The 15,446-nt window shown below is 38.3% G+C and overlaps 1 protein-coding gene across 1 annotated transcript in view; it reads right to left on the bottom strand.

Annotated features, from left to right (window-relative positions):
• The window catches only part of LOC121505827 (protein O-mannosyl-transferase TMTC2-like), a 97,069-nt gene that overhangs the window by 22,428 nt on the left and 59,195 nt on the right, over positions 1-15,446 (bottom strand). The window contains exons 3-7 of the mRNA XM_041781379.1: positions 6,617-7,451; positions 4,610-4,724; positions 3,838-3,923; positions 1,440-1,624; positions 1,028-1,106 (exon numbers count right to left, since the gene is read on the bottom strand). Coding sequence (XP_041637313.1) covers positions 1,028-1,106; positions 1,440-1,624; positions 3,838-3,923; positions 4,610-4,724; positions 6,617-7,451 — 1,300 coding nt within the window. The remainder of the gene's footprint in view (positions 1-1,027; positions 1,107-1,439; positions 1,625-3,837; positions 3,924-4,609; positions 4,725-6,616; positions 7,452-15,446) is intronic.

Genomic DNA, 15,446 nt, shown 5'->3' with positions numbered 1-15,446 from the left:
TTCCTGGAACTCTGCCTCTTCTCCAAAGGGCTAATGTTCTTCAAACTGTCCCTGTAGTTCAAAATGAAAGTTTTCTTCAGAAGAAAAATTGTTTTGTTCAAAACTGCTTGAGACTTGGTTTGATGTGAGGACATGCTGTCAGCTCCTGGGGTAAAAAATGACATCAGGATCCACAGGACGTCGCACCAACACAAACACTGCCCTCCTCCAACCCCTCCCTCCACCTGACAAAACAACTTCCAATTCTCATTTAACCAGCCGAGGAATTTGCTGCAGACTTCTCGCTGCAATCTCAACTATGTGTCCAATAATGTAATTAGTCTTACAATAACACAGAGAGGGATGTGATTTATTACATGGATTAGCTGCTGGAGGACTCAGAGTCTCTGCACACATTTATGAGCTGCAGTGTTGGAATCAAACAGGTGTTTCAGGACTAAAGGAGGTTTCTTTTGGCAGTAAAAGAATGTCAGTTTGTTGAATTCGATTCAAAAGTCGTAGATGAAGGGAAAAAAATTAGAGTTAATCCCTAAAGCTCCAGACAGACAAGTGCCAAGACTATAATCTTTGACATCATTATAAGTCTTAACATTTAAGTATGTATGCAAATTAAGGTTTGATTTATTATTCTACCTCATCTGAATAGTGCTTACATTTGACCTTTAAAATGTGGAAACTGAAATGCCCAGTATCAAAAACCTCTTAATCAAACCGATAACAAAAGTTGCAAGTGCTACTGAGGTAAGGACTCTGTTAAATCAAAACAGCACTCCATGAGGTGTACTTAGAAGGTCACACCATCATTTTTTTTCAAAGATTAATTTCACATAATAAGGGAGAAAAGCTGCTCAAAGTGGCCCTCCTGGTTAACACTTCCAGCAATACCAGAATGCTAGAAGCACATAGATGTAATCATTTTTAATTAATGTAGTCATTCTAGTGCCATTTCCACATAATGTACTTTTAATTCCACTGTTTCAGTTTCAGCCTTATGAAACAGTCGGACTTTACAGGCTCAGTAACTCACCCATCATGTTGAAAAGGCTGTGTGGTGCAAACTGTCTGGGCATTTTCTGCACTGCTTCCTTATAAATAGACAAGGCCTCCTGTAAGAGAGGGGAAAAGATGTGATTTAGCAAGTTTGTTTTTTGTGTTGCATCAGCACAAAACAGCCTCTGTAATTGATGAGGGACTATTACTCTGTGCAGAAACAGCTGATTCTCATTGAATTCTGAATGGTTAAGCTTAAACCCCATATTAAGGATAAGTGGTTCTATCGTAAGAGTCTACTAAGCCATGTTGTGAGGCAGTGTAATAGCTGCTTTGGTCTTGAAATCACTTCTTGGTTTCAACAAATGAAGAGGAAAACATGCCAACACAATTCATCACTCAAGTAAAAATGCTTCCTTTTCATTTTTTTGCATAATCTCAACACAAACCTCCTGCTGGCCCTGTTCGTGGAGCAGTTTCCCCAGGTTGTACAGGCAGCTGGTGACAGAGCTCTTGTGAGCGTGTGGGTCCTTCAGGTTTTCATCGGGGATGTCAGCACAGGTTAGAAACGTGCGTTTGGCTTCATCCAGGTTTCCTTGGTTCATCAGGATAATTCCTGTGTTTAAATAGGCTGCTGTAAGGAAGAAGAGGAGAGGTTTTGGAATTTCTGACCACAAGTGCAAAGCATTTACAAGGGCATGGAAACAACCACTAAACTCAAGTACCAACAAGACCTTACATCTTATAAAAGGAAAGATATACAGTGCTGGTAAACAGAATCAGCCCCTTCCTGGTGTCTTTTCTCTTGTTACACTGAAATGTTTCAGACCATCATAAGAATTTCAATATTAGGCAAAAATAACTCCAGTAAATACAAAAGGGAAAAAAGCCACCCAAACCTACCTGGAATTGCCCCCTTAACCTAATAACTGTTTGTGCAACCCATGGCAGTAACAACTGCATGAATGTGTTTGTGATAATTGGCAAATAGTCTTTCAAATCACTGTAGAGGAATGTTGGCCCACACTTCTTTAGAAAATTGCTTTATTTCAGCCACATTGGGGAGTTTTTTTGACCTGAACAGCCTGTTTAAGGTCACGCCACAGCGTCTCAATTGGATTGAAGTCCTAACTTTGACTAGGCCACTCCAAAACTGTCATTTTGTTTTTTTAAGTCACTCAGAGGTGGACTTGCTGGTGTGTTTCGGATCATGACAAACTGATGGCTGTAAATTCTTTTTCAGGATTTTCTGGTAGAGAGCAGAATTCATGGTGCCATCAATTACACCAAGTCGTCCAGGTCCAACCATCAGACCATCATACTACCACCACCATGTTATTTCTATGACAGATGTAATGGGATGCACACCTTCTGAAGTTCAACTTTTGTTTCGCTAGTCCACAGAATATTTTACCAAAAGTCTTGGGGATCTTCAAGATATTCTTTGTCAAATGTGCAAAGAGCCAGCGTGTTCTTTCTGGCCAGCAGTGGTTTTGGCACTGGAACTCTCCCATGGATGTAATTTTTGCCCAGTCTCTTTCTGAATCATGGATACTGACTTTAAATGAGTTCAGTGAGGCCCTTAGATGTTCTTTTGGGTTCTTTTGTGACCTCCTGGATGGGTTGTGGATGTGCTCTTGGAGTAATTTTGGTAGCCTGGCCACTCCTGGGAAGATTCACCACTATTCCAAGTTTTCTCTATTTGTGGATAATGGCTTTTTGCTATTGTTCGCTGGAGACTCAAACCCTTAGAAATGGTTATGTAACTATTTCCAGACAACTATGTTTCTCATCTGTTTTTGGCATGATGTGTTGCTATTTGAGATATCTTGGCCTACTTTACTTTGTCAAAGAAATTCTATTTAAGCAATTTTTGATTCAGGTCTGGCAGTAATCAGGCCTGGAAATGAGTAGTGAAATTGAATTTAGCTTTCCAGAAAAATGTGGTTCATCATAGTTAATTCATGATTTACCAATGGTGGCAATTACTATTTCACATAAGGCCAGGTAGAGTTTGATAGCTTTTTCCTTAATAAATGAAATTGTCATTTAGAAATGGCATTTGGTATTAAGTTTGGTTACCATTATCTAAGATTAAAATGTGTTTGATGATCTGAAACATTTTAGTGTGATAAATATGAAAAAATAAAAAACCAGGAAGGGGGCAAACACTTTTTCAAAGCAATGTTTACAGTAGAACAACTGTCTCCATGGGGTATAAAAACACAATCAAATGTAGGCTACAAATGGGATTAAGTCATATCAGTATCTTTAGAAAGTATAAGAAAAGTTTTCTTTTCTTTTCTATAAGTTTTCTTAGTTTCATTGTCAGGGAAAATGCACATGCAATCATGCAACAAAGGGAAGAGAGAGAGGTCAAAGGCAGACACCAACATCAGAAAAGTACTTAGGAAGTGGAAATAAATGAGGCTAAAATAAGATTAGGGAATGGAAGAATTGGAGATAATGTTAAGCTAAAAAAATCAGCCAGGAAACCTGTCCTCTTTCATAAATCGTCCTTGGAACGGTAAAAGAAGGACCCTCATTTTACATGCAAGCACTCAAGTGTGAGATTGAATCTCATCATTTCACCATCAAGGGCTGAAAACGGCGCTGAAAACAACCATGTGGCAAGAGAACATCTAATGCAGCATTAACAGGATGATAGAGCTTGATGGTGATCCAATAAAGGACTCTTACTTTGGCTCAAATCTAATTAATCCAAACAAAGACTGAAGCCAAAATTGAATAATGTGTGAGAACATCTAATCGCTGATAAATCTTCCCTTGATCGCTCCGGCCTGAATGAAAAAGTTAAATGAAAAGGGAATGTTTAAGTTGACTTACATGCCAATGTGGGCCGACTCCCAATGGCCAGTTTGTAATAATGCAGAGCTTCAGTAAAGCGCTCATTCTCCTGCAGCAGCAAGCCACTAAAAGACAAAAAAAAACAACAGAAAGTAGGATATTTTCAAACACCAGAAACTCAATAAAAGAGGATTTGTATTGATCTCTCAGCTCTGTGGAGGTAAAACAAGCTTTAACCAACTTTAAACAACTAATTTTAGACACCGAACAGGAGTTTGCATGGGATCTTTAGAAAATTAAAAACAAGAAATGGATGCTTTAGACTTTTAAAGTTTAAAATTCTGGTTTAGTGATGTCCCTTGTGTTTCCAGCCATCCATCAAATTCAAACAGCACCACTGAAATGCACCCTCATTTGGTTTCCCTCCTCCGTATGTTGCTCTGCCAGCTTCCTAACATCCGTTACTTGAGAGGGAAGCGGGGAGAAAAACAAAGTCAGCATGAGAGCGAAAGACGTGGGTCTTCTGTGAGGTTTTGGCACCTTTGACACCTCTCGCTGCCGGATTGGAAGTCACTCCGTGTTCCCCCACAGGCCCCTCAAACCAGTAGGTACAAAGAGCCAATAGGGACCTGCAAAGTCGTCTTCCCTCCTCTATCAGATCTATTTCTGTTTTCTCCGCCGCCCTGCCTGTCACTTTCACTTTCCCTTCTCTGCCTTTTGTGCGTCGCCGCTGCCATCTCGACTGATGGATGGGAGGAATCAGAACTCATTCATGTCAAGACTCAGCAAACAGGAGATCTTAAGCACTCACAGGTTATACAGCATGTCAGCCATGTTCCCTCGGTGGTGCAGAGCATTTCTGTACGCCGTCTCCGCCTCTGCAGTCTTCCCCTGGTTCTTCAGTACGTTTCCCAAGTTTCCCCAGGCTACAAGAGATGTGTCAGTCAAAAGTGTGAAAACACAAAAATGAAGTTCATTTACAAATAGTTTGTGCCATTTTGCCAAACAAACTGCAAGTACTTAACTGAATAACTTGCCTATTATAGTCTCATAACTTTACTTCGAGTAACTTCAGTTGGTAAATTTTACTTTTTCAAAGAAGTCTGGCATGAAGGAGCAGATACATTATATTTATCTCTGCAGGCTTGGCTGTTAACTTTTGTTCCCAGAGCAGAGATGTCAGCTTCTGTTCATTTCTAGTACAACTTTCCAAACATCTTTTAGGATCATGAACACAGCTGGCAACAATTTATTTAAGAGACATCAAGCTTACAGAAGAGTTTAATCATTTCAGATGGGAGATGCTGGATTGACCCAAGACAGTCTGGCTGCAGACTGCGAGGACAGGAATACATGCTAAAACTTTCAGAATAAATGTGGATTAAACTTGACCTGCAAAACCTAATTACAACAGTCAAACAGTCTGCTTACAGGAAAAAAATTTGTCCTACATGAAAACACTTATGCAGCTAATGTAGCTAAGGCTAAAGCTAAAAATGATGTGACAGCTACATAAGCTTAGTAGGTAACGCAGCTGAAGACTGTACACCTTATATAGTTTTAAAAGTCTTATTAACCCATATTTTATTCACATAAAAAAGCTATGTAGCTTCTGGGGTTTGGATACCAGACTGTTTCCATGTTTGTAGTTTACATCCCACACAACATGAAATTTTAAGAAATTTTGAGAATTTGGTTGGAATATCTTTTGTATTTCTATGGAAATTTTGGGGAATTTTTTTTGCATATTTTGAAAGATCTCACTGGAAGTTCTGGAGGAAATTTGCAATAACATTTTCCATTATTTTCATCAAAATGCAGGAATTTGTTTGGATGATGAGCAAGAATTTGTTGTAGTTTTGTTTTCAAGGCATTTCCAAAGAAATTAAGTATAGTGTTTGTAACTTTTGTGAATTTGATTGTTGGGGGGAATATGTTTCAAGGTTTTTTTTTTTAGGTATTCTTGTGGAAATTTGGGAATTTTATTAAGTACGTTTTTGCATGTTTGCATTTCTTTGTGGGGGGGGGGGGGGCTCCCTTGAAATTTTAAAAATTTTAATGGAAATGTCAGGATGTCAGGGAGTTTGTTGAAATGTTCGGGGGAGTTTCTGCCATTTTTGTGGAATTTCGACAAATTAATTTGTACATTTTAGAGAATTTGATATGAAACTTTAGGGGACTTGAGATTTTGAGGAATTCCCCTGAAAAAAGAATCAGGAATATATACTGATTTTTTGGAGAAAGTTTGTATTGGTATGTTTATGCTTTATGATGAAGTTTCACTGAAACATTTGAGACAATTTGGTGAAATTTGGGGTACTTTACATGGGATACTTTAAAAAATGATTCAGAATTTTCAAAGAAATTTTAGGTAATTTCTTTGAAATTTCTGTGAATTTGTGTTCAACAACTGACAAACATTTGCAAAAATCTACCCAGTGCTGTATTTTGTGCAGAAACAGGACCTTCAGGAGATTTGAGGACATAATTTTTGGTCAAAACTACCTCCTGTTCAAAGGCAATGCTGAGCTTTTAAACGTATCAGGCCCTATTTATCTCAAATGAGTGGGAGAAACTAAAAATACTTTCCAAACACAAGCTCAGGTCACAGATGGATATACTGGCCTCCCTAAATGCACCCAAACAGCACCACTGCACAGAGGCATTGCTTTTTCCTGAAGCACAGTCTGGAGTGAATTTAACCATTATTTCCTGAAGACATGGCCTCATTTACACAGGTTCAATGAGAGCAAAAGCTGCCTCTTCCTTAGCAGTGTTGAGTTTTCATTGCTAGTTAAAATTAGCATCCTTCTCTCACCTTTGGCGGGATTCACACTAATCCCAGACTTGTAGAGATTCTCCTCATTGCTCCAGTCTCTGTTTCTTTGAACAGTTCGGAGTCCATTCAGCATCACTAGTCCCGCACAGAGACTCAGCAGTAAGACCTTAGAGGCTCTAGTCCTCAGTCTGATGTACAAGGATCTTGCACCAGCGGCGACCAGTAAACAGAAGCCTATACTGGGAATGTAGAGTACCCTCTCTGCTATTACAAAACCTACATAGAAGAAGAGGTTGCTGGCGGGGAGAAAAGGAAATGACATGACAGCTAAAGAAAATAATACAAGGTTTTCTGTAGTGGGTAAGGACATCTGTTGGGGGCAGTGGTGGAGTCCTGCTGACCCGTTCATGGTGGCCTTTGGTGGCCCCTGGTCTGTGTTATGGTTTGTATCAGGGGCGTGATAACCATTCCCATTGGTGATTGATTTTCCATTGGCGACACAGGCCTTCCCATTGGTCTCCTTGGCTTTGAGGTTGGTGCTACAGAGGCTGAACAAAGCCAGGACGATAAATCCAGCATAAAAGGCAGCGGTGTGAAGGTTCCTCCAGTCGGCTAAAGATCTCACCAGGGGCACCGCGTCCATGGACCAGTCGAAGCTGAGCTTGTCCGGGCAGAGCAGGAGCCAGGCGTTAGCGGCTGGCAGGTGGAGGAACGTTAACGTCCTAGTGAGGAAATGTGGCGAGTCAGCAGCCGGGTTGTCAGAGTTGGAGAAGTTGGGGGGCTTGTTTCCCATCCAGTAGAGTCGGGCTGAGAGCAGAAGGACTCCCCAGGAAACCAGAACGCCGAGACTCAGCAGAATACTGGTGTTCTTTTTCTGGAAGAGAGGGAAAAAATCTTTTATTAAAACCAAAATCAACTGCAATATTTATTTTGTTCTTGCTCCAGAACAGCTGTTTGTTTTCATTTAAGAAGGCTATTTCAAAACCCTCACCTTATTTAAGCTCAAAGATCATATCAGAACTAGTTATTTTCATGTATTTGTGGTCTCTCTTGACAACACGTTATTTAAAGCAAACTCAAAACCAATAAATGTGACCTATGAGCTTTTGAATTGTGCCACATTTCCAAGCTTAACTGTATAATATGCAACTGTTAAACTGAAAGAAAGTATCTAAAGAAATGTGTGGAATGTTTCCAATAGATTCAATTTCTCTGTTAAGACTGTCATACTATTTGAAATAAAAAAATCACTGTAGCCAAAAACAACACCTCTCTTTTATGTGGAAAAAATCCTGACATGACATTTGTAAAACAGGGTCCAGTTTTGTTTTTGTTTTTTTGTTTTTTTTTTCCAATCCTGTCCTTTTGTTTTCTTGTTTTATTGACATACTTGAGAAAAAGGAAACTCTTTGACCCAATGAGAGAGGTGAATATTTCAAAATAAAAGCCCTCATGTCAGCACACAATGATAACTAAACCTTTCCACCGAACAACTGACTTCTGCGGAGTTCATGGATAAATATCTCAAGCAGTACACTTTGTTTTTTCTAGTTAATCTACTTTCCTTCTTATATGGATATAATCCATTAAATCACAAGTACTTTAACCATTTACATTCTTTTTAATGCATTGTATAGAGCAAATAGGCCTATTATAATACTGTAAAACACAGTGGATGGCTATGAAGGCTAAAATTTTTACATGAGGGCTTTTATTTTGAATTGTTCACCTTTCCCATTGGGTTACATGATTTCCTTTTCCCAAGTATTTCTGTAAAACAAGAAAACAAAATAACAGGGTTTAAAAAAAAATGGAACCCTGATTTTAAAATTTTGTCACTTCTTTTTCATTTTTTATGACCAGAACAAAAACTTAGAAAACTGATTATTTTCCCTTTTTTTCAGACATTAAAAAAATTAGAAAACAGCGTGTTTTTCTAATTTTTTTTCACTCTCTTTCAAAAATTATAAAATAGAACAAGAAGAGTTTCTCCCGATTCCCGAGGCAGGTTTCAACCAGGAAATGGAACAGCCAGAAAACACATTGACCCCTCAAACCCATCAAGCACGCCTGATGTGAAATGAAATGGAGATTGCAAGCCAGGCTTTTTTATCCAACATCAGTGCTTGACCTCATAAATGCTGGACAGAATGAATGGACACAAATTCCCACAGAAACACCATAGAATTTTGTGGAAAGCCTTCCAAGAAGGATAGCAGCTGTTACAGATGCAAATGGGTGACCAACTCTATATTAAAGTACATTTATTGGATAAAATGCCATTACAGTCCCTATTGATGTAATGGCTGAATACTTTTGTCTATATAGTTTATGACCCTCAAAGTAAAACCAGTTCATTCATGAATCAGAGAAGACATTTGTTTAAAGTTTGAAGGAAATCCCTCCATATGTTTTTGAGATTCCTCATTAACAAGAATGACCTGTATGGACATAGAGACAGACAGATGGATGGACAACCTGAAAACACAGCGCCTCCAATCTCTGCTACTGCTAGTGCAGATGCATGAACTCCAAGGTCCCTCAGTGAAGATAAAGTTGTTTCTCCAATATGCCAAATTCTAGTAACCCGCTTCCCTCTCACTTTTGCCCTCCCTGAGGTCAACTTTGAAGTAAATTTGAAGCATGAAAGGCTTTTTCCTTGCTGCCTATCAGGATTGCAGTGAGTGTGACTGTTAATCAGCTTAGGTCTCATTGTGTTGGTATGTAGATGCTGTTTACATCGTATAAGAGCATTAATCCTGCTGCATGATCACCATTAGGTCCACTGTCACGCAACACATTTGAATGAACTGTCACACGCCAACTGAGTGGCCCCTTTTATGAACTTTAACCCATGTTAAAACTGCTAATGGCTTATACACACTTAGAGGATCTTGGTACACTCTTTAAAAACAAGGAAAATTAGTCTTTGATGTTTCAATTAGATTTAAAAGCAAGAAAAGGCCAAAGGGTAAAACATATGTCAAGATGTCTGCGAGTTTAAAGATAAACAGGGCTGTAAGCAGCACTGAAACTGGTAAACCATACAATGTGCTGCAGATGGGACGTCTTATATCAGAGGTGTTACTGGAGTTGTCTAACTAATTTGATGATTCACATGAGAATCATGGCAACTTCTTATCAAAATGGCAAGTTATCAAAATGGTCACCAATAGCAACCGAGGCATCCTTTAATGAAACATTTCATTGTTATGGACAGACGCAACTGAGGACTTTTTCAAAATTTGAGTTTGATAGGATCAGCAGAGTAAGAGCAATTCCAAGGGCATCACTGTGTCACTTCCAGTTGTCATCAGGGGTTGTTATGGTAACGTGAAAAATGCTGCAGTTTGGAGGAAAATGGAGGAAACCATGAATAAACAAAGAGAAAGGACAAAACAAGCGTGTTTAAAAAGTGCAATATTATAGGTGCACATTATATTTCATTGGATTTTTCTCAGACAGCATGGAAATTTGGTCATTTCCCAATTATCTTAGGGGAAATAATTTTATATTTGGGGGGGAAGAACATAAATAAGTTGAATCCTTGAGAAAAAGACCTACATTTCCTCTTATCCCTGTAAAACCTGATAAAAATGCAAGGATGTCCTGTATGTCTACACGCTTTTGAAGACTTTTTGCCACAGTTTTTTCTTGGCACCCATTCACGACCCACTGGAAAATATCTCGCTACCTACTATTGGGTCCCGACCCACCAGTTGAGAACCACTGCTTTAAAGCCCTTCAAGAAACTACTTCCTGCTTCATGGCAACAGCTTCAGTGTGAGCTTAAAATGATAGCATGGGTACACTTACAGGATGTTGGCAGATTTAGTCAACTTTGAAGTAACTACCCCTGTTTATCTGAGGGAAAAAAAAGGAAAAAAAAAAAAAGCTTTTTTCTGTGCCATTTTAAGATATCAAAGTTTGACAAGTGGTCTCATCCTTTAAGAACCATTTTTATCTTCTTTGATTCTAAGATGTGACTATTTTCACATGTTTTACTCCATTTTGACTTATCTAATTCCATTTCATTTTGTTTAGATTTATTTAAATGTGTTATTTTCTATTTAGTTTTTTTTTGTTTGGTTGGGTTTTTTTTTGTTTTTTAAATAGAATGCTACCTAGAGTACATGCTACCCTCTATTTAAACTCTCCTGCACAGTAGGTGACGGTATGCACCTTTACATGTTAAATTGCAACTTCATTTTATCAAGAGAAGGAGATCACTTCCTGGTTTGGAGCAGTTGTCTAATGAACAAGCTCACCTGAATGCACCATGTACCAAGTGGGACTTTGAGATGGGGGATACAATGTTTTCAAATTTGTTTGTAAAGTCACACCAAATATATTAAGATTTTCTCTCTGTTTTGAAAGTGAGTTAAACAGTTACTGAACATTTCTAAGTGATTTGTATTTAAAGATATATCTAATAAATATTCTTATCTTGTCTTGGTGCCACAGTTGTTGTGCAAACACCTCTGTTTGCAGAGTAGGTCTTGATGGGGAAGTATTTAAAAAGCTCATGTTTAAGACATGTGGACTCTTGGATGCATGCAACTTCATAGATGTCAGCTGTCGTAAAACACCGAAGAAGAAGAAGAAGAAGACGACATGTGGACTATGCCTCAGCAGCGTTATGTGGCAACGAAGTGTTGGTGAGTATTGACTGTTTTTCATTGATGACTTTTGAACATGTTTTTACTGCCACTCTAGAGCTTCAAAATATTTTCTGTTCTTATGTTTTTCCATCTTAAATCTACTGATTTGACTTTTATGTGTTGGCATACACAAAACTCAAATGCATGTTGTCTGAAATAATAACCACATACTTTAAAAGTACTTCTTTTAACATTATCCATCATTGGTAATGTTGGAGTGTTTTCCCTCCAAAACATGGGGTTGGGTTAAGTACTTCCTGGGTCACTTGGAACCACCTACCAGCTGTTCAATTTCCCTCGTGTCAACTGTGAACTAAAGGGGCCCTGGATCCTTTTCTCCCTCGTCTTTGGACAACACGTCCTCTTACAGTAAGTTGATTTTTAAGATTTAAACACTTTTAAGTTGTAGTTACGGTAAGATTAATGTTGACTGATGATGTGCTGGATGTTTTCTTAATGCATGTCTCAAGGCTTAATTGACTTCACTCTCTTAAACAGTATCACTTATTAATCATATTTTTAGCTATCTATTTCAATTGAATATTAGTTAGCTGTAATGTTGTTTTTACAGCTTATCTTACACCAGATGGAGCTGGCCCCTTGTCTCAAGCATGGATGGACAACACAGGCAGCCAAGGTAGGTTGATTTATTTTAGCACTTTTATTAGTGAAATTAGACTAACAGTTTCTTGTTTAACAACTTTTTACTGATGAAATTAAACTGCCAAAAGGTGATTACTTTTTGTTTGAAAAGACATCTGTAGCCTTTTCTTATCAAAGAGCCCTGCATGTTTAGACATGTTGCCTTTATTGGACAAGCATTAGTGTCTTCAATTTATGTTGGGATCAGAAATATCTTAGTTCTACATTGTGGAAAGTTGAAATAGTTAGTAGGCTGTAGGCTGCCATTTTGTGTAATGCATTCTGGGTAGTAATGCTGGCTTGATTGTTCTTCTTGACACGTTCTTTTGAATGTGCTTGCCTCAGTCTACACTGCAGGCAGTTTTTCCTCTTTGCTTAAACTAAACTTGGGTATAAACTTTAATGGGCTTCAAAGAAGAAACTAGAAGCAGGAAAGGTCAGCACTCAAAATGTCCTTTTACCGTTTATTTAGGCTTAACAGGCCACACTGGACACATTTCGACACGTAGGTCTTCTTCAGCCTTTTGAGTGCTGATCTTTCCTGCTTCTAGTTTAACCTTTGTGGTCGTGCACCTACTTGTCAGTTTAATGTTAGGAGGGTGCTCCTGTTTTTACTTCTTCAAAGAAGAAACAACATGGGAAGTACATGGCAGCCATATGACACTTCCCAGAGTGCACTGCAAAAAATGGGAGCCTACATGTGAACATTTTTTTTTACTTTCTCCATTGAGGAACATTAATGTTACTCTAAATAAAATATAGAAGATAAAATGCATGCATTGTTAGCCATTTTCAAAGGCTAAATCAACCCCTGCACTCTGCTTTCACCCTCCTCTGTCTGCTAATCTCTGTTAGAGTTGAAATGGATAAAAGTAGAAATGTAATCATTATTCTGTTTTATGCTTTAATTACAGGTAACCAACTCCACTTCTCTGCTTCTTGAACACCAAAGACAGGAGCCACAACTGAGTGTGGAGCTGTACAATTTAAACAAATATGATGTTGTTGCCAAATTGTAAAAAACCCCGCCATCACTCAGTCCTGTGTTTATGAAATAATGATATCAAAAAATAAATAAGAATGATACACTCCTGACATGACATGTTGTTTCTGTTAACACACTGGATGCAGACTACCTCTCAGATGCCTGCTCTGCAGGCCACTAGTGTCTGACATCATCACTGTCAAGACGCAAATACATGCAAAAAATTTAAAACTAAATGATTAAACTTCTGGTTAGGTCACCAAAAGTATTTAACCTGACCAAGAAAACCTTATCACAAACATAGTCAATAATAGTCTGCTGACAGGAAAAAAAGGGTTTGCTCGATGGACACTCGAAAGCACAGCAACGTTAGCTATATTTGCTAAAGCTAATGCTGCTAAAGCTTATCTTGCTAAGATTGTTACATTGACTTTTATAGAAATCTTAACTCCATAGCTTGTATAGCCATATTAGCTTCATTAGCTTTAGCAAAAATTGCTAACACTCATATCGCTAATGCTAGCATAGCTTTGTTGGCTTATGTGCTTATGTTAACTCCATAGCCTACATAGCTACATTACCTACCTTAGCTGCTAAGCTAGATGGCTTTTATAGTAATGTTAACGCCATAGCTTGCATAGCTACATAGACTACCTTGGCTTCAGCGTACATACATACATATACAAAGCTAATGTAGTACAAGTGAGCCATTGTTTCAAAGTTAGTAGGGTCACATTGATGCAACATTAATGTTTATTTTCATTATGTTAATTATCCTGTTGATGAGTTAAATCTTGACAAATCTGAAACACAAGCAGGGTGGGGTGCAATGGTGGGCGAATGTGGTTATAGCATCATGCAATAAAATTGTCAACCAGTTAGTATCTTGAAGAGAATGCAGGTGTCCATATTCAGTAGCTGGTCAGTAGTGAAAAATAACACACATTTTGCTTAATCTTCTATTGTGGTTATCTGGTGGTATTCCATATAAAAATTAGTCAAATTTAAAAACCCATTCTTTTTCCATTGGGTTTTATTGTTTTTATTATTATTTTTTGTTGAAACCTTGCCAATTGGCACCAACATACATGCAAACTAACTTGTCAGAACTTTTAACTAAGGGTCCCCCTAACTTGTACATTTTGTGCTAGAGGCATTGGACAAACTCTGTTTACTAATTTTTAGGGAAATTTTCAGTACATTTAATTTACTTTCTTTTGTCCTTAAATCCTTTTCACAGTGTATGCTTCAGAGGGTGATGACATCATCATCTGCTGAACCGAATGCTACATCATGAGAGAAGTTTATAGAGATGTTCCTCAATTCTCATTTACAGATGTCCGGATCCTCTCTGAGCTCTTATGAACTTCATTTGAACCTGTCCTGGAGGATTACAGATATTGTTGCACATGTTTACATACCTTAAATCCCATAGCATCATTTCAAAGGACCAAAAGTTTACATGTTAATGATAAATTATTTGTTTAATCAGTACTGGGTTTGATCGAAGTGATAATCAGCAGCAGAGCTGCTCTAACTCAAAGTGTTAATCCAGTGTTTCTTTTTATCTCGTAAGTGAGTTTACTCTACTGTAGCAATAATTTAAACTCTGTATAATCGGCTTTGAATGAATTACGCAACAAGCAGATAAAAGCTTTCTTTAAAGCCACACAGAGCACAAAAACAGTCTTTCATTTGTCTCATTAATAAACTTGAGGAAGAAACACCCCCTCTGTTACAAAGAGTATGCTTGAGTAAGCTCATAAGTGCACTTTCAGGAACCATATGATGGAAAACAGCGGTTATCCATAGTAAACCCATGTTAGGATTAGGATAAGAGGTTTAGCCATGACTCGCCTGACCCACTGGCTCCAGATCATGTTGGTGATTTCTTGAGATATAGAATGGAAAAGTGTGATTCCTGCAGAGGTGAGCTGAGGTACAAAATGTAGGCAAAGCTGTTATCCAGAGGTCTCTTGTCAATAGTAAGATGGAAAAGGGTTAGTCCAAAGAGTTCAGAGCACCAAAAGAGGCAGCACGAAGTGGAAAAATGGGTATTGATTAGGCTGCTGGAAGGTTGTACACAAAGGATAAGACAGAGTGCCTTTTACACAAAAAGGGAAGTGAGCCTATTGATGGATGGGCCTATATTGGCTGTCAGAGGAGGAAACTGTCTGAGAAATCCAATTCTGCTTGGTATCAGAAGATAAGCCAATTTCCAGCAAGAGAGTCATTTGTGGGGGTTTTTAGGTGAATGAGCTTCATTTTGCCCCTCGCTGCCTTGTCTATTTCTAAATCGTTCCTTAATTGACTTCCTGATCAATCACACCCACACAGCTCAAACTGCAAACAGACCAAAGCAGGTTTGGTTTTCAGTGATGTATGACCACCAATTTACACACTCAGACGCTAATAACCGTGTTTTCCTAGCAAGCTTGACAAAAAGTTTGTAACCGGTGTGTTTTAGACAACAGGTCATCAAAGTGGGTGCAAATTTGCAGAATTGGTGATTTTTAATCTCATTCAAAATTCAGTTTTAACCTTCCCTGATCTTATTCAGTGGAGTCTTCTGTCCGTGAAC

Source organism: Cheilinus undulatus, linkage group 23 (assembly GCF_018320785.1).
Source record: "Cheilinus undulatus linkage group 23, ASM1832078v1, whole genome shotgun sequence".
NCBI classification, from domain to species: Eukaryota; Metazoa; Chordata; class Actinopteri; order Labriformes; family Labridae; genus Cheilinus; species Cheilinus undulatus.
Note: the sequence above shows the minus strand (reverse complement) of the source record. Positions and strands in the feature narration are given on the sequence as shown.